The sequence below is a fragment of the Neomonachus schauinslandi genome, chromosome 6 (assembly GCF_002201575.2).
Source record: "Neomonachus schauinslandi chromosome 6, ASM220157v2, whole genome shotgun sequence".
Taxonomy (NCBI): Eukaryota; Metazoa; Chordata; class Mammalia; order Carnivora; family Phocidae; genus Neomonachus; species Neomonachus schauinslandi.
In genome coordinates this window covers 12,607,258-12,627,530 of record NC_058408.1, presented here as the reverse complement: position 1 = coordinate 12,627,530, position 20,273 = coordinate 12,607,258, and the positions used below count along the sequence as shown (strand labels likewise).

The 20,273-nt window shown below is 36.4% G+C and overlaps 1 protein-coding gene across 1 annotated transcript in view; it reads left to right on the top strand.

Moving 5' to 3' along the window:
• The first annotated feature begins 6,145 nt into the window (after positions 1-6,145).
• Positions 6,146-20,273, top strand: part of LYPLAL1 (lysophospholipase like 1) — a 33,962-nt gene continuing 19,834 nt past the window's right edge. The window contains 2 exon segments of the mRNA XM_044916304.1: positions 6,146-6,239; positions 11,749-11,848. Of these exon segments, the coding sequence (XP_044772239.1) occupies positions 6,146-6,239; positions 11,749-11,848 (194 nt within the window).

Below are 20,273 nucleotides of genomic sequence, written 5' to 3'. Positions count from 1 at the left end.
AGTTTTGTCTGATTCCCACCACAAGATTTCTTGACAATGGGCTTTGTGTTTTTCAAAGAATTCTGCCTCGCAAGTGAAGGTGGAAACCAGTCCTAATATTGTGATCCTGACCCTGGCCCTGTCTGGTTTACTCCAAGTCTTGGCCTGTCCACCTGTAGCTACTGCCAACACAGCCAATGACAAGCAGGTGCCTGAAGGAGTGTAGAGTTTCACTCTTCATTCACTCCTTTTCTTCAAAATATAACTCAATTAAAAGCATACTTTAATTCCAACAAGTAGTATTTATAATTCTGGTAGGTATTTCAAGAGAATACAAAGATAAATAAAATAGTTCTTGCCCTTAAGAAAGTGCAGCTTATGAGATCACAGGGCCAGCAGAATAAGTATTCACACTTAGGTTCCCTACCTCCTCTCCACTGCACCAGTCACCCCAGAAGACTGACAATTTTGTCTATAATTAGATTGGTATTGTTTGTGGGATTTCAGATTTTCAACACGGTTTAATAAAGATCTTTATCTTCACTTACATTCTTTAACTCTGTTAACCTCTGTAAAGCCAAATGAAACTAATGTATACAAATGAAAATGTATAAAAAATGCTAAATTAACATTCTGAATAATCCACTCTTTGAAACTCCTATTTTGTCACTTGCATCCATTTACCTATTGGGATAGAAAGCATTTAACAACAAAATTTCCATCTTAACCATTTGTGAGTGTACCATTCAGCAGTGTTAAGTATAGTCACATTGATGTAAAACAGAACATTTTCATCTCTTAAATATGAAACTCTATCTGAAACTCTGTACCCATTAAATAACTCCTTCCCTTTCCCCTGGTAACCACCCTTCTACTTTCTCTTTCTATAAACTTGACTACTCTAGGTATGTCATACAAGCAGAATCATACAATATCTGTTGTTTTATGAGTAGCTTATTTTACTTAGCATAATGTTCTCAAGGTTCCTTCATGTTTTAGCACATGGCAAAATTTCCTTGCTTTTGAAAGCTGGATATATTCCATTGTATGTATATACCACACTTTGTCTACCTGTCCACTCAATTTTTGATGGAATTTGGGTTGCTTCTATCACTTGGCTATTAAAAGTAACACTACTATAAACATGGATGTGCAAATATCTCTTCAAGACTCTGCTTTCAATTATTTTGTATATATACACTTGCATCCATTTTAACCTATATAAAGAAAATTTGCTCTTAAAGACTGACATTTTGCCAGCATTTTATAAGAAAGTAAATTTTCTGAAAGTATAATAATACAAAGGAATGCTATTTGCTTTTAGAATGTAAATTAAGGAGAATTTTACAAAACTTTTATTTTCTTAATAAAATACAGATATGACAATAGGAAACCTGCTGTCATACTTTATATAAAATATTTTCTATTGGTCAATGATATAGATAAAGAGGCAGATATACACATTTGCGTTTACACATATATATTCTAAAAGAACCCACTTTGGAATAAATTACAGTTACTTTTTAAATTGCAAAGATTGGTTTGTATTATCTAGTCATTTTTTAAAAATATCCTTTTCAACTCTTTTGTGCCCACTGGCTTTTACTAACCAACAGGGTAAGAGTAAGAAGAGAGAGTGAGGGCGCTAAAGTCAATCACACAAGAATGGAGGACAATCATAATGGCTGATCTTTCTGATACTACCAAATAGGAGTTTGTGCAGAATAATTAAGAGTGTTAAGCCATAATTTTATGAGGAGAATTAAATATCACAAGTGCATTTATAAAAATACTAAGTGTTCCATATTTAGACTTTCATGATCCTAGAATCATAGAACTTGTAAGCTTATCAAGCCCTACTCCCTTATTTCACAGTTGGAGAAACACGTTCAAGAGACAAGTGGCCCGTCTAACGTCACCTTGTAATTCCTGAAGCTGGAACAGGAACTCCCTATTATCATTTCAAAATTCTTCTTACTGCATACTACTACAATTACATATATATTTCATCTCCTCCTAACTGAATGTAGCAGGATATAGATGTTAAGACTATATTGATAGGGAAATACTCTTTTTCCTTTTCTTCCTTTTCTTTGTAATAGATGTATGGAATGCAACAGAGTCCCCTCAGCAAATGGGAGGGTTTGAAGATTTAACCTTCACTTCCCTCAAGGAAACAAGATCTCATTAGGAGTTGCCAATAGTTATTGCTCTGAATTTGAAGACCTATCAAGGTCTGTGGTAGGAGAGCAAAGAATGGATTCTAAAGTATGTAGGCAATATGAAGATCAATGGAGGGACCCCAAGACTACTACGAGGACTTAAAGAAAATGGAATAAGAGAGTAGCTTGGTAATATGAGAACTGGTCATGGGAGGTGCTCAAAAATAAGACAATCCCTTTCCTAAAGAAGAGTCACATGACAATGCAGAGAACACAGGTAGGCCTCCAGGTATGGATGCTGACCACCCAGCCTACGTTCAAAGGAGGAACTTCTGCAGTCTTCATTCAGGGCCTGCACACTGTATTGGTGGGAATCACTTTGTTAACAGCACAGCAGAAGTGATAAGTACCCATGTTCCAAAACTGTATTTAATCATTATCTGAAAGTCTCATGTGCCCACCTCCCCAGTGCTGCCTTAGCCCAGCTCACAATGCCCCAGGTAACCAACCTATCTGCTCTAAAAAGGCCCCAACTATGCCTTGCAGATCTAGTAGAAGTAGGGGCACTCCTCTCATCTGTACCTAGAAAGACTGTGTCTAGAATAACAAACACAAGTTTAAGCTCCCTAGAACTGAAGCAATGGCTGTATTAAAGTTTATAAACTCAAACGACTGTTCCTTTCTAAAGAGTTCAGTTTTACTGTTTCCTAAGAATTCAGGACCTTAAAGTGTTTTCTAGTTTTTCTTTCATAAATGGATAAGGGGAAGATATAAAGGACCTTACTTTGTTAATTTATAAAATTTTTAAAATTACCTAATGCTGAGACATTGTGTCTGAAAAGTTCTCTGTTCTTTTAAGTAATTCAACAGATAAAAACGAACCAATGGAGAGGATACAATTTGATGCTCAAGAACCAGGAAAACAAGATGCATAACTGCGCATAGCCTGTATGATGAATGAAACTTCACTTAACTGAAATCATCTGAAAGTACCAAACATACTACTGTCAATGACTAGTCTTTCAATCATTTTTTTTTTAAGCCAACAAGAGTTTCTAAACACACAGTGGAACAGCAAACTAGATAATGACCTTGCCTTATATCTTTAGATTTCAGTAGATATCAAAACCCTACAAAAATGGAGATTTTTTTTTTTTTACTTTTATTTTGTCTACTAGCTTTTCTTAGTTTAGACACTGAAGTTACCAAAAGTGGAGTACATCAATAATGGGCAAACAGACTGTCTAAAAGCAAATGAGTAACAACAAAAAAATTAAGAGATACACAAAGAGTAAAAGAATGCATGAATAAAAATCTACCAGGAAGAATTTTTCCCCAGTTCAATAGGGCAAAAGATCCACCATAAAAGAAGCAAATAACCATTCTGAGACTTAATTACATTTCAAAGTAATGTAGTTACATGAAAGGAACAAAACATTTTTGTTCAATAGTTTGCCTACCAGATGGCACTTCTAAATATAGTAATCTAAAACCTTCTGTGTGTTCTATAAATAAGATGAAAGGAATAGCAATAATTGCTAAGCATTTAAATCACTGGAAATAAAAGAGCACTTTGATTAGGTTCGGGAAAATCTGGTTTATTCTAATAAGGATCCTGAATCTGGGAAGACTCAAGTTCTAGGTGAAACTCAGAATCCCAGCCTCCTGGGACTGCTCTTCTATCTGCTCAAAATGGTTTTCATTCAGGTAGAGAAACAAACGAGGAGCTAATACCAGGAGACTTGGGGAAATCTGAAGTAACTGATTAGTAAGAACTCCTAATCAGTAGAGACTCTAAAGGGCTACAGTCCAAATCCCAGAAGTATTTGGGGGTTTGGGGGTTTTTGTTTTGTTTTGCTTTTGAAATGAAATAGTTGGGGCATGTCCTGTCTTATTTTTGTGAGCTCGTGTGTAAACGTGTAACAGTTAAGGACCTGGACTTTAGAGTCAGGCCCAATATGTGAGCCCGGGCTCTACAAACGACTGGCAGGATGCTCTTCGGCCAAGTTCCTTACCTCTTTGAGCTTCACTGGCAAAAACAGAAAGCAATAGTACAGAGTTTTATGGGAATTTACTTATGACAACACTTGGCACTTACTAAGTCCCAATGAATTTCAGCTGTGTAGTATCCCCATTAGTAATGTATATTAGCTATAATACATTAGCAAATAATTATGTTTCTGATTTTCTGCTGTTTCAAAGCATGGGATGATGCGCAGCCAGGTTCTCTGGCAGTAATGGAGTTCTAAGAGCAGAACTTGAAGACTTACCTGGCATATCTCCAAGTGGTTTCGCCTAGTATAACACTGGCCTCTTTTCACCTGGCTCTGGAGAGTTATCAAGAATTCATGTATGGAAGGCAGGCCTAAAGATAGAAGTATTTTTTAAGAATTGGTTATCAGAGGTCAGTCCACCCCAGTCTGTCCTCTCGAATGACTTCATTCTCAGTACTCTCAGCTGAAGATCTAGAGGCTTTAGTGAAATGACTCAGAGTTCCTTTTGGATCTGGTGAACTAAAGGCATGTAGGCCCATTCCCATGGACAGCATTGGTCCAACACTGTGATAGCATAGAGCTTATCTTGGCAACTGACCCATGATGTTAAGCAACTTAGTCACTTGGGAGTAGGGTGAGTACCATGAACAAATAAAAGATAAGTTGGAATTGCTTAAACATGATGCAAACTACAATGAATGGAAGACTGGTGTTTAATGGCACTTAAAGTTCTACTCAGTTATTTGATGAATTTTACATGAGGAAAGAGCCATTTTTTGGGTCTCCAGCCCTCAGCATTAAAAGATGTCTATGGCTAGGTCTTTATATAGAAGGTAATTCCATTTGCTTTTAGTAATTTAAAAATTGTGATAAAATGTACATAACATAAAATGTACCATTTTAACCAGTTTTAAGTGTAGAGTTCAGTAACAATAAGTACATTTGCAATGCTGTATGACCATCGTCATCACTATTTCCAGAAGTATTTCATCATCCCAAACAGAAACCCTATGCCCATTAAACACCATCTCCTCATTCCCCCTTCCCCTTTGCTTTTGGTAATTGCTACTTTATGTTCTGTCTTTAGGAATTTGCCTATCCTAGGTACCTCATCTAAGTGGAATCATACAATATTTATCCTTCTGTGTCTGGCTTACTCCACTTGGCATACTGTTTTCAAGGTTCATGTATGTTGTAGCATGTATCAGAATTTCATTCTTTTTTAAGGCTGAATAACACTCCATTGTACGCACACACATTTTGTTTTCCATTCATCCACTGATGGCCAGTTGGGCTGCTTCTACCTTTTGGCTATTGTGAATAATGAACACTGGTGTACAAATACCTGTTCGAGTTCCTGCTTTCATTTCTTCATATATAACTAAAAGTAGAATTGCTAGATCATATGGTAATCATTTAACTTTTTGAGGAACAACTAAACTGCTTCCACAGCTGCTGCACCATTCTACATTCCCATCGGCAATGTACAAGGGTTCCAATTTCTCCACATCATCACCAACATTTATTTTGTTTTTCTAATAATAACCACCTTAATGGGTGTGAAATGGCACCTCCTTAGATCTGCTGTGTAAACTATTTTTTAAAACTACAGTTATTATATAGTTGTCTTATTTTGTATATAAAAAGCTACAAACACCCGGTTCAAGGCCCAAAGTGGAAGGTAAAATATGATTATATTTGTTAAATTTTGAACATAACAACAATATTTCTCGAAATAAAAAGGCAATCCTGAATTTCAGGGTTGCAGTTAAAAATCATACAGCAAATAAATATACCCATGAGGCTTACCGAAGCTGTCACCTGCACAAAACCACCCTCTGCAAAACCAAACTCTCAAGGCAACAAGAACTGACTCAGACTTGACCGAGTCAGGACGCACCGGCGCCACCGCGCATGCGCGTCTCCAGGCGCGCGCCCCCCCTGCGTGCCTACGTGCGCGGGCCCGCGCGGTGGAGGGGCGGGGCCCACGGAGCTCTTCGGGCGGCAGCGATGACGGCTACGTCGGGTTCGATTCGGTTGCAGCGTTGTATAGTGTCGCCGGCTGGGAGGCACAGCGCCTCTCTCATCTTCCTGCACGGCTCAGGTGGATTACAGTTTTACGTCCTAGTTTTCTGCTTGGGAATCGTCCGCCCCTCGGGTCCCCCAGTGTTGCCCTAGTGGAGGAGTCGCTGGGCCTCGATAGGGCTCAGTGGTCTCGGGGAGGACGACCCTCCTCTCGCTAACCCCGCGGCTGTGGACACACGGCCTTCCCCACCGTGTATTCCCTTTTTCGATCATTGGCCCATCGTCCTCGGTGATGGCCCTTGTGTCCCACCACTGGGCCATTCCTCCATCCACACCATTCTCTCCATCCATTGCAACCCTTGCTACCACCCCGACCCCCTCATTGTTCTCCCTCAAGTTTAAACAGAGCAAGTTAGTAAGGTAAGTTTTCTGCTAGAGACAAATTATTTAGTACTTTCCAGGGTCAGCTGTTAGTGATTGGGGCTTTCAAACCGCCTTGGATTATTTGCCATTTTCTTCTTCCAGTCTCTCGTACTGCTGTAGACAATTGAGACAGTTAATATTTGTAAAAGGAGGCACTGTGCCAGGGCTGGAGTACTTTCTCCCTTTCCTTTCTTTCCTGCTACTTCCTTCTTTGTCCTCTTTCCCCTTCTTGTCCTTAAGCCCCCTAGATATAGCACAGAGTCCACTCTCAGTCCCAAGGGCAGATACTCTCCTTCCACTGCTCGCCCTTAGTGGCGCGTGTGCTGAATTCTGTATAGCATTCCTTACACTCATCTGTAATTACTTAAGCCTATCTTTCCCACTTCACTTCCCCTTCCTCAAGAGTAAGGACCCTTGTTTTATTCTTTGCATCCCTAGTGCTTGGCCTAGGGTAAGTTCTTGGGAAATATTTTTTAAAGAAATGAGATGCAGCCAGTGTCCTCAGGGCGCCTACCTAAAGTTAAAAAACAAAAACAGTTCAATTAGTTTGAGTCAGCAGTGGATGGGAGATCACAAGATGGTAAATGATTTACTGCCAAGAGAATTGTAAGGAAAAAACTGTGGTTAGGCATACTAAGTAAGGCATTTGTAAGATGAAGAGCTTGTCAGATTTTACCAATTTGACCGAGAATGTGGACTTTGAGCTGAGACTTTTGTAGGCTTAAATAGGATGGTGGTTGGATAATGGAGGGGATTGGAAAGGTAAGAGGTGGAGGCCTGGAAATGGGCACTTGTGGGAAGTATTCTCATTTTAAAAATGAGCCCTGATAAGCTGAACAGCTTGCCCAAGATCACTTGGCTGTTGCCGTGAGTGGTAGTGGAATTAGCATTCGCACCCAAATCTCTCCGACTCCAGAAGGGGTAAGGTGGAAAAACTCTGAACTAGGCTGTATCATTTTGGAAATAGAGAAGAAATGGGCCAAAGATGTTTAAAGGGAAAGACTTGACTAATGAAATATATTTAGAATGGTGAAGTGAGGTGTCGAAGAGGACACCAAAGCTTTACAATTAAAAGACTATTCCTGGTACTATTTGGGGCTCCAAGGATGTTCATTTATAAGCATCCAGAAATTCCCGGATACCGTAGTCTTTGTAATAAATAATTTAATTGTTTCGTAATATCTTTAGGAAATACTCCTAGACTTCTCTTTTTTCCTTGGACCACTTTGCTTAAAGTACCATCCTTACTCTTTTCAATTCCAGATTACTGATATTTTTATAAATTGTAAACCCGGGCGCCTGGGTGGCTCAGTTGGTTAAGCGACTGCCTTCGGCTCAGGTCATGATCCTGGAGTCCCGGGATCGAGTCCCGCATCGGGCTCCCTGCTCGGCGGGGAGTCTGCTTCTCCCTCTGCCCCTCCCCCCTCTCATGTGCTCTCTCTCATTCTCTCTCTCTGAAATAAATAAATAAAATCTTTAAAAAAAAAAAAATAAAAAAATAAATTGTAAACCCAAATTATATATTTCTCCCTTTGAACTTCCGAACAAAGAATTTATCCAAAGAATTCTGCTAATTATGCAAATGAAATGCAATTCCCGTATAGTTAGAGCTCCATTGTAGTAAATTAAAACCCTTACTGGAAGTATGATTTTACATTAGACTTTACTATATGTGGTTATGTTATAGGTGTTTGGGTTCTGGTTAATCCAGATACGGCCAAACCAATTTTAACAGTTTTACCACGCTCTTAGAATAAAGTGCTGGCTTTTTAAAAAGTGGGCCTTGTGAATGGATGAATGGATGTTACTTTGTAGCATTAAGTTTTGCTTTTCAAGGTTGGAAAAGTGTATTTAGAGGCAGATTTTTTTTTTTTTTTTTTTTTTAATCTTAAAGGGCTGAAGTTCTCTTCTAGAATATGGCAGCCATAGAAGAATATACGGGAATGTGAGTAAGATATAGCCAACTTAATTTGAGCCTTTCCTACTACTAAAATACCAAAGTACCTTTTTTCAGGATAATAAAAACAAACAATAGTTTAATTAGCTTTGTTCAGCTTCCCAGCTTAGATTAATTCACTCTGTTGTATGCTCCTTTAGAACACTGTGGTACTTCTTTTAATGGTATTCATATTTGTAATTACCAAATTTAATGTCTATAGTCCACACTGTGCTGTAAGGTTCACACAGATCCAAATCGTGCATATCTTGCTTTCTCCTCATGCAGTAAGTCTCAGCAAACTGAGTTGGTTCTTATTAAAGTTACTAGTAATTTCTGTGTTGCTAAATGTGGGGAACATTTTTCAGTCATCTTATTTGAACTATCCTCAACATTCAGTGTTCTCGAAACGCTTTCTTGTTTTTTTCTACCTGTTTATTCCTTTTAATTGATTTTGCGCACTCATCCTGTTCTCTCTCTCCATTAATGTTGGGGCTCCTCAGAATTTGGTCCTATGACCTCTTTTTTCATTTTGCATTTTTCTGTCCAGGCTAATGTGCATATATGCCTGAGTATTCTGTCTTTTCCTCTATACGGTGACATAAATTTGTGGCTCTATTTTAATTTTCCTTCAAGTTCTGGACAAGTTTATCCCACTGCCTAATAATCGTTCATTTATTAATCCATTCATTCAAGAAATATCTATTATATGGCCACTGTGCAAGTCACTATTCTAGACTCCAGGCATATGTTAATGAACGAAACAAACAAAAATCCCTGTTCTTGTATTTATTTATTTATATGACAGAGAGAGAGCGAGAGAGGGAACACAAGCAGGGGGAGTGGGAGAGGGAGAAGCAGGCTTCCCACGGAGCAGGGAGCCCGACGCGGGGCTCGATCCCACTACCTTGGGATCATGACCTGAGCCGAAGGCAGATGCTTAACGACTGAGCCACCCAGGCACCCAAAAATCCCTTTTCTTGTGGAACTTACATTCCAGTGGAGGAAATATTATATAGTGGATAGTAGTAAGTTCTATAGAAAAAAGAGAAAGCAAGACAAGGAGGATGGAAGGTGTCGGGGGTGATAGTTTTAGATAAGGTGGTCAGAGTAGGCCTCACTATGAATGTGGTACTTAGGCAGCTGGACTTGAGTGAGTGAATCATGTGGATGTTGGGTTAGAATGTTGTGGACAAGGGAGAACCTGGGACAGAGGCCCTGAGGTAGGTTCCCCGACATTCATGGGAACAGCATTCAGCAACCATTTCAGGTTTTGTGGGCCAGAATGGTTTCTTGGACATTTTTCTTTTCTGCCTCTCTTCCCTTTTCTCCTTTATTTTTTTTTTTTTTTAGCAACTCTTAAAAAATGTAAAAACCATTCATAGCTTACAGCGTTTGTCTTGCAGCTGATTGTAGAGGTAGAGGACCTTGTAGGCAGTATAGCGAGTATAGACCCACTGATTCAGGTGTTTCCTGTCTCAGTGTGTAGTTCCATTGTTCACTCAGTTATCCTGGCCATAAACCTCACCGTCATCTTTGAAACCTTCACCATTGACCCCCCCCATAACTAATCTATTACCAATCCCTATCTGTTTTATCTCCTAAGTATCCTTGTACCTATTCCCGTACATGCCATTGCTAGACCCCTAATTTAAGCATCTGTCACCTGGACAGTAGCCTCCTAATTGATCTCCCCACACCTACTTTTGTTCTCCCCTCCTGTCTTCACACAGCTGCCAGAGTGACCCTTAGAAGATGGCCACCTTTCTGCCAAAAAGTAGCTCCATGCTCTTAGGATTTGTCACATCCCTATAGTTTCTCTGGCCTCATCTTGCACTCACTGCTCTTTCCCTCATTCCTAAATGTCCTCCTCCTCCTTCCTGTAAAGGATCTCAGCATTTGCCATATTCTCTCCGAGTTGCTCTTTCCTTTTGCGCTTCACTTTTCACCATCCTGTAGATCTGAAAACTGTCAGTTTGTGTCATTTGTAATCTAGGCATTAAATAAAAAAAAACACTGGATAAAATACAAAATGAACTTCACTTTGCAGAGCTTATATTCTAGTAATGTTACCCCTGACCTCCTTAGCTGGGTCGCTTCTGAATATAATAAACTCTGGCAACACCAAGTGTCTCATCTTTGCAGTGGTTACATTTGTCTTTCATCTTTATGTATGACTGTTTGACTTATGTGTGTTTCTCACAATAAACTGTACCCTCAGTGAGAGTAGGGACCCTTTCTTCCTCATCTTGCCGAGCACAGTGCCTGACGCAGTAATAGGTATTCAGTAGATATACTTTGAGTTGATGTCTTAATGAGCTGATTTAAACAATTAAAAGTTGTTACCTTTAAAATTTCCTCTTCATGACTACATAACATGGACCTATATTTCCTTCCTTTTTTTTTTAATGGAAATATCCATACATTAATTCTTGCATGGATTTTGATTATTTTTCAGCCTTGGGATGTATAATCATTACTTTACATCATGTAAACCTGTTACCAAAATTAAATTTAGATTTCTTCAAGTTAAAAATAAGGTTTGCTAAATACCCCTTTTGAAAGATCTTGTTATTTTAACCAAAAAAATTGTTTTAGGTTGGTCCAACTATAAAAGTTTATATTCACTTCAGAAATTTAATTTTTTTTTTTTTAAGATTTTATTTATTTATCTGACAGAGAGAGACACGGCGAGAGAGGGAACACAAGCAGGGGGAGTGGGAGAGGGAGAAGCAGGCTTCCCGCAGAGCAGGGAGCCCAATGCGGGGCTCGATCCCAGGACCCCGGGACCATGACCTGAGCCGAAGGCAGACGCTTAACGACTGAGCCACCCAGGCGCCCCAGAAATTTAATATTTTTAAGACTAAGATAAGAAATGACAGTGTTTAAAATCAGATACGGAAAGAATTTTTTTTTTCGAAAAGATAATTTACTTCATGTATTTGTGCCTGTTACACCCTTTAAACAAGCAAGGAAACTTAAAACTCAAACAAGGTCTTCAAAGTGATCAGTGGTGAAGTTAGGAGTAAAAGTATCTAAATTGTTTTTAGTTATTGATGCCTGATCAATTAATTCATGTTGATAAATTGGTTTCTATGCAGTTTTTTTTATATATGGAGATTTTTTTGTATTCCTTGTTCCAGCCTCTGTATGATATGAAAGCTACAGACTTGCTTTTAAATACCCTGTGTTGTCAAGATGTTTTAATCTACATTTTGTGATCCATCAGGTGATTCTGGACAAGGATTGAGAACATGGATCAAGCAGGTTTTCAATCAAGAGTGAACGTTCCAACACATAAAACGTATTTTTCCAAGAGCTCCTCCCAGGTATGCAGTAATTTATCTCACTGCTCAGTGTAACTGTGGCATAAAACGTATATAAGTAGACGTACTAGCTAAATGTTCTGTAAACTTAATTTTGTATTTAAAGTATTTTGAATTGCGGTACCTTTTCTTCTAGAACTTTTTTCCCCCCAATTCCACGATTGGGCCAGGTTCTGCGGGGCAGGTAATTTCTTCCCTCTTTGTAAAGCATTCCCTGAAGGTCCGAACTTAAACTTTGTCCTAAGCACACCTACAGAACTCTGCTTCCTCTGGCCCTGCAGATTGCTCATCTTTCAAACTCTCTTTTCCCTTCATTTACCCCAAAAAGAAACTAATAGCTCCCAACAAGTATAAGCTTTCTAATTTAGTTATGTCAGAGTTCATAATCTCTGGCAAAGGGTTTTGTGGCATGCTTTCTACACTTAAAAAGTTTTAGAAACAATGTTAAGCTTTTTGAATCAGTAAACCATAATAGGAATATGGAATTGACTACTTAATAAATATTTAGATTATACAACCAGTAGATGTGTTTAACAAAATACACAGTCATGAGATTGGTATAGTTTTGAAGTCATACTGCTTTTTATAATTATTTAGTTAGCATCTGCATAGGCTTTTATCCTGAGCACATGCTTTAAACTGGGGTTTGCAAATACTTTTTTGGGTAACCAAGATTATGTGCTGAGCTATGCATCCCACTCTGATTTCCCATTAATCTGTTCCTGATTTATTCTTATTAATTATACTGTGTGCCTATGCAAAGGCATTTTGTTTTTATTTTTCTATTAACTTAGTGTTAAGGAGAATCAGAACCAGAACTTCAAGGACCTTTTTATGTACAATTAAGATTTTACTTACTGCAATTGATGGAACTGAAAGAGTTAGAACAATAAAATGATAATTTTGTTGTAAAATTTAAGATTCAAAAAAAGTTATTTTTATATAATTTTAGAGGAATTTAGTAGTTTGGTAGTGCAAATAAAAGACCTACTGATCAAGGGGTTAATTTTGTGTTGTAAGTTGAATGTCTTTGAAATGTCAAAAGAGCTTGTCATTTGCTATTGGTTTTTAGGGTAAGTGAAGTTTGGAAGGAGAAAGACAGTGGTATTCCTATGGAGATGGGAAAGATAAGTTCATTTCAGCCTAAATATAATCGTAATTGTCTGACTAAATTGAATGGAAGATCATTGGAAACAGATTCTAGAATTAATGCTTTCAGCTTATGAATTTTATATCATCGCCAGTTTTTTTTCATTATGTTAATCACCATACATTACATCATTAGTTTTTGATGTAGTGTTCCATGATTGTTTGCGTATAACACCCAATGCTCCATTCAGTACGTCGCCAGTTTTGATACGTGTTCCAGACCAGTGGATCTCAAACTTTAGGCCCTGAGAATCCAAAAATCTCCATGTGCACTCAGTATTATTTGTGGGTGCTGTTGTGTTTAAGTAAAATATAAAATCACTGAAATATTTCACTGAATTCAGGTAACTTTTTGGTATTATATATTTTCATCGTCAATACCTATTTGAACAGATCATCAAACATTTTAGACCATGCTAACCAATGAAATATAATATGAGCCACATATGTAAAGTTAAGTGTTCTTGACACCACATTAAAAAAAGGAAAAACAAACAAGTAAATTAATTTTAATAATATATTTTATTTAACCCATTATATCCCAAATATTATCATTTCAACATGTAATGTTGAATCAGTATAAAATCAATATAAATCAATATAAAATTATTAAAGTGATAATTTACATTCTTTTGTTCTTTCTAAATCTTTAAAATCTGGTATATATTTCATATGTGCAGCATATCTCCATTTGGATGCTGATCGATCAATTAAATTTATATTAAATAAATAATTATTTCCTCAAAGAAAACAAAAACACTAATTTGAAAAGATAGATGCACTCCTGTGTTTATTATTGCAGCGTTATTTATGGTAACCAAGATATGGAAGCAACCGAAGTGCCATCAGTAAATGAACAGATAAAGATGTGGTGCGTGTGTGTGTAACACACACACACATACACACACACAGGAGTATTACTCAGCCATAAAAAAAAATGAAGATCTTGCCATTTGCAGCAAGATGGATGGACCTAGACGTATTATGCTAAGTGAAGTAAGTCAGAGAAAGACAAATACCACGTGATCTCACTTCTATGTGGAATGTAAAAAAACCAACGAACAAAGAAAGAAACTAAAAAACAGAGTCTTAAATACAAAGAACAAACTGATGGTTGCCAGAGGGGAGGTGGGTGGGGGATAGGTGAAGCAGATAAATGGGATTAAGAGGTACAAATTTACAATAATAAATAAGTCACAGAGATGAAGAGTACAGCATAAGGAATATAGTCAAAATGTTAACATTTGACGGGTGGTGACTACATTTATCAGTGGTGAGCACTGAGTAATGTATAGAATTGTTGAAGCATGTTGTATACCTGAAACTAATATAACACTGTATGTTACTTACACTTCAATAAAAAAATTACATTAAATAAAAGTGAAAGTTAAGTACCTGGTTAAACTAGGTACATTTTTAGATGCTCTATAGCTCCGCGTGGCTGGGAGTTACCATTTTGGGCAGTGCAATTTTAGACTTTTAAAAGGAGGTCCCATACATTTATAGTATGTTAGGGACAACTATCCTAGATCAAATCATTTTTACTTAGATTTCTCATGGGTTTTAGTGCTTGAACTTGTAAGATTTTTTTTTTAAATGATGAGACGATTTAAATGGTTAGTTTTCAAGCAAGGATGATTCTTCCTCCGAGAATATTTGCAGTGTTGGGAGACATTTTTGTTTGTCACAGCGGGCTGGGGAAGCAGCATAAGAGGCTCCGGGCAGCTAGTGGGTAGAAGCCTGGGATGCTGCTCAGCATCCTGCACTGCTCGGGACAGCCCCCACAATAGACCGTTATCCAGCCCCAAATCACAGTGGTGCCTAGGCTGAGAAACCCTGCTTTAAAATTACACCTCTGTTCCCACACATACCAGATGATTAGTATCTTGGTTCTCTGTTAGGAAAAAAAAAAAAATGTTGCAGTGTGGTCAGCTGTTTATATTTTAGAAAAACAAATATCTGAGGTAATTAAAGTATGAATGGCATCATTGTCTTTGAATCAATACAAAAAGAAGTTGAGATTGCACCTAAGAACAGGTCTTTATGTACTAGGCTTTCTTTATTTTTGGATTTAATTACTCTAGGTCAGAAACATTAAATACAAAAGTCCACTTTCCTTCAGAATTTACTCTTGAGAGCATGGGATTGTGAAGCTTTGCTTCCCCGTTTTCACTGGTTCTAAGATTCCTAAAATGAAGAAGTAAAAACCTCACAATTGAATAAACTTTGCAGTTTCCCGTTTAAGAACTCAAGGGCTTTTCAAAAATTTTCAGAGATAGTGTATAGATGTGTTTTTACTATAAGATCTACAGATCTGCGTCATGGGGTATTACATCTCAGACCTCTATCTTTGATTGGAGGCATCAAATAAGAGAGTGAAATGAAATGCATGTAATTAAGGATAATAATGCCAGTTAATTTGCTGTCAACATACAATTCAAGTAAGTTTGTAAAATGTTTATTGCTTTCAAACATAAGTACCAGAACCCTCAACTGACCTAGCAAAGTTATTTTGTGTCACATATTCAGCAAGTTGTACATTCTGTAGCTCTGCTGTATTTCATTGGTCCTTTCGCACGTTGGAAATCAAATGTCACTGACCAAGGATTACCAATGGCTCCAGACCTCTGGATTTTATGATCTTCTAAATGTCAGAAGGGATCTTATAACAGGCAAGTATAACAAGCAAGAACTGGTTCAGTGTTTTATTATATTAGAAAATCTGTTTCAACATTACTGTGAAATCATTTTTCTTTTGTTCCATGAACAGTGCAGAAATCAGCAAGTCTTACTTCCAGATGTCTCGGACTCTTCAGAACAATTAGAAACTGTATTTAATATGCAGTTTAAAATTACAAGATCTGAACTATTTTCATTCAAATATGAACCATATCTCTATTGACTGAGGATTTTTTCAATCTTAGTTCATCTTACATCTCATTGTAGTTTTGGTATATGCTCTTTCCTTTCTGTTCTAATGTATTTCCAGATTATTTTTACTTAAGTACATGGGCATTAAAGGCATTGAATTGAAGACACTAGATAGTGTTTACAATTCAATAATATTTTATTCTCTTGCTCTATTGAAATTGGTGATGATGCTTCCTTAATTTCGTGGTGAATTAAATGTAATACATTTTAAGGGTTTTCATATTTTTAGACCTAATTTTCTGTCCCACAAATGATCATTTCTTAGTTTTTTCCCATTAAATTATGTTTGGTAGTTATGTATTATGACTCCTGTTTACCATCTGGCCTCTTCAGTATGCCTTTTCCAGACTATTCAATCAGTCCAGCCCTAATGCCCTCAGATTTTAGAACTATTAGTGGTGATTTTTTTATATAAATATAGTTAATAAAAATTTGTCCTAGAGGAACAACATTTTGGAAACCTTTTGCATTTTTCTAACTAAAAGTAAAAACTTGAGTAAACCACAAATACCATAAAAAGTAGACAGCCACTGTTAAGACTATCATCCTATCTTTAATATCTTTAATGTCTTATTTGTTTATTTAGTTTTGCAAATGTGAGTTCATACTAAACATACAATTATAAATTCTGCCTTTTTTTCACTTAATACTGTATTTGATGATTTCTTCCTATAACAATTTCTCACTGAAATATAGAAAACTGTTTTAATAGCTATAGAATATTCTTCTAAAATTTATTCTTTTGTAGACTGTTTTAGTTTTTATCCTCAGTTTATCACTATATATATCTATTTATCCTATTTCTGATTTTCCTTCAGGAAAAATTCCTAGAAAGTACTCAGAGGCCTTATAGTCAGTTCCTTTTTGTTTAGGGGATTAGCTCTTCTAAATTGTTTTCCAAGAATGGACAGTTTGCATTATTACCAGCAGTGTATTAGGATACCCATTTCACCGAACACTTACTAGCATTAATTTATTTTAAAAACAGTTTCTACTTTTATTCCTGAGGCTCTCTAAGGGTTATCTATCAGTTGTCAAATAAACAATGCTTTCAGTATCACTAAATCAGCCTAGCAGTTTACTAATTTAATGTGTTTAGGTAAAGATAGATAGATGATTTTTTTCCTTTTACACTCAAAATTCTTTAAATATTTTTTTCTTGGTCACAAAATTGTTGCCTTTACAATGAGATCTACTTTATAATTTAACAGCCTCTAAAAAATAACAGACTGAGAAGAAAAATACATAGAAGTATCAAAACAGGAACAGAGTACTAATTTGTTGATTATTTCTAAGCTTAGTTAATGGATATAAGCTTTGGAAATATGTATAGTTACATTTATGTTTTATTCATTTTCGTGCCATTTATATTTAAGTGTATTATATGTTAATAAAAGTTATGTGATAATATCCAGAGTGACAAATATAGTAATATATAAGCAATAAATTCACTTGTTATTCCTTCTGATTGCTTTGAATCAGCAATCTGATATGTGCTATACAATGTGCAATCTTTGAGAAACCAGTACTTCAGTTAAGGAGGAAAAGTGAAGACTTTTAGAAATAGTCATCTAATACTTTTTTTTTATGTTAATCACCATACATTACATCATTAGTTTTTGATGTAGTGTTCCATGATTCATTGTTTGCGTATAACACCCAGTGCTCCATGCAGAACGTGCCCTCTTTAATACCCATCACCAGGTTAACCCATCCCCCCACCCCCCTCCCCTCTAGAACCCCCAGTTTGTTTTTCAGAGTCCATCCTCTCTCATGGTTCATCTCCCCCTCCAATTTCCCCCCCTTCATTCTTCCCTTCCTGCTATCTTCTTCTTTTCTTTTTAACATATAATGTATTATTTGTTTCAGAGGTACAGGTCTGTGATTCAACTAATTCTTATTTAAAATAAAATTGTGAAGGCTGTTAATGAAGAACTTATCCGTTCTGGGTCTTAATTTTCACATATCTAAAATCAACTGATGGGACTAGATTTCCAAAATCCTTTAGTCATTAACTTTTTGAATTTTAGGTCCCTTCAGATTTTATGGAGAATAAGTAAGAACCAGTGATGTAATACTCTTTTTTTGCCACAGTGTTGGACCAATAGGTCAGGGAAATATCCAAGATATCATATTGTTCAGTGGGCTATTGAAGATAGAATTATTGTGGTACAGTGGTTAAGAATACGATCTTTGGATTCGGCAGGCCTGGGTTTGAATCTAGATTTCTCTATTTAAGTGCTGTAAGATCTTGAGCAAGGTATTTCGCCTCTCTATTGGTGTCCCAATTTCCTGAAGTGCAAACTGGAAGTAATAATTGTATCTACCTCAGAGAGTTGTCATGAGAATATATGGTGTTATTGAATATATATGTAAATTCCTCAGCATGATGTCTGACATAAAATAAGCACTGAATAAATGTTAGTTATTAATAGTAATCTGTGATACCCTTGTGGGCAGGATGTAGAAATATTATCCAAAGAATTAATTGCTGATAATCCTTGAAGAAATTTTCCAGACCTATGTGTGTGGGTTGTATTTTCAAGGAGTATTTGGGCTAGCAGTTTTATTTTCATATACATGAGTTTTATTTTCACACTGTTCAAATTTCCAGAGGATGTAAAGCTGAGAAAAATAATGAATATATTGAATAACAAAATGGAAGTCTGAAATGATCTGATCATCTAGAGTAGGATCAGCAAACTACAGCCTGTGGGTTAAATATGGCCTACCACCTATTCTTATAAATAAAGTTTTATGGGAATACAACCACACTGTCATTTACATATTATCTATGGTTGCTTTTGTGCTACAAAACAGAGTTCAGTAGTTGCCAAAGAGACTATATATGGTCCACAGAGCCTAAAATATTTACTCTATGGCTTTTACAGAAAAGGTTTGCTGACCCCTGGTCTAATGCAGTAGCTTTCAGAATTTTTAAACTCCAGCTCACAATGGGCTATATATTTTACTTGCTGATCCTGTACATACGTTTCAGTGATTAAAGTATTACCAATGCTAGAGTATAGGGTTGCCAGCTTTATTTAGCAAGTAAAGAAACTATATCTGGAACATACTTAGACTAAAAAAAAGTATTTATTGTTTATCTGAAATTAAAATTTAACTGGTGTCCTGTATTTTATCTGCAACTCCATCTGGTTGTTACCCCCAGAGAGTTTGATTTAATTGGCTTGGGATGTGGCCAAGGCAGAAAGATTTTTAAAAGCTTCATTTCTGATTCTCGTAGGCAGCCAGAGGTGAGATCCACTGGTCTAGCAATCATAAAAGTCTGAAGTAGGTCACTGTGGTGGAAATGTAATACAAGCATTCAATTCAAGAGAGATTCACATAGCAGAGACTGGGAAAAATTGAAAATTAGGGGAAAGGAGAAGGTGGTGATGTTAAGGTAGGGAATCTATGACAATATTATACATGCAGTGATTGAACATGCAATGTGTTTTGTTTGGGGCATTTTAAATTTAATATACTGGCCCAGTGTTCATGAGTCAGCACGCAATTGGAAGGATTTTTTTTTTTTAAGCTTTACAGTTAATTGGAAAATTGGAATTTTAAACTGGAAGATAATTGTTTTTAAAATATACTGTTCCCAATAAGAATCATCTGGGATATTATTAAAATGTGGATTTTTAGGTTACAGTCTCTTAGATTCTGATTGAGTAAGTATGAGATAGAGGTCATAATTTGCAATTTAAGGAGCACCACTTCTCATGTAGGTAGATTAAAGTATCTATCAACCATTTGTATTCAAGTATACCAGCATATTTATATAAAAAATTACAGAATCTTCCTTCTCACCTCTGAAAATGGAAGCAGATTTTGGATGTGATCTGGCTCCCTGCATTTTCTGCATCAAAATTTGAGAGCTCTTACTTTGGAAAATATAGGTTAATTTGAAATGGAGTTTTAAAAACATTTCTGCAGGAGATAACTTTCTATTTTTTTTTTTAATTTTTTAAATTCAGTTAACATAATGTATTATGGGAGATAACTTTTTAAATGTCTTTATTATTTACATGCTTGAGATTATTAGAAATATTAATTTTAAGTTCGGAAAAAGACACTAATCAAAAAGCAAAAGGAGGGGAAAAGATACGCTATATAAACAGTAAACATAGGAAAGCTGACATAGTATATTATTATTAAATAAAGTATACATCAAGGTATTACCAGAGATAAAAATGAATATTTATAAGCTAAAAGTAGATATTAAAGAGGAAGACTTAATAATACTGCTTATAAGCACATGCAGAGGAAACTGACAGAACTAAAGGGAGAAGTAGACTGATCTACAATCATAGTTGAAGATTTTAATACTCATTCTTCAGGA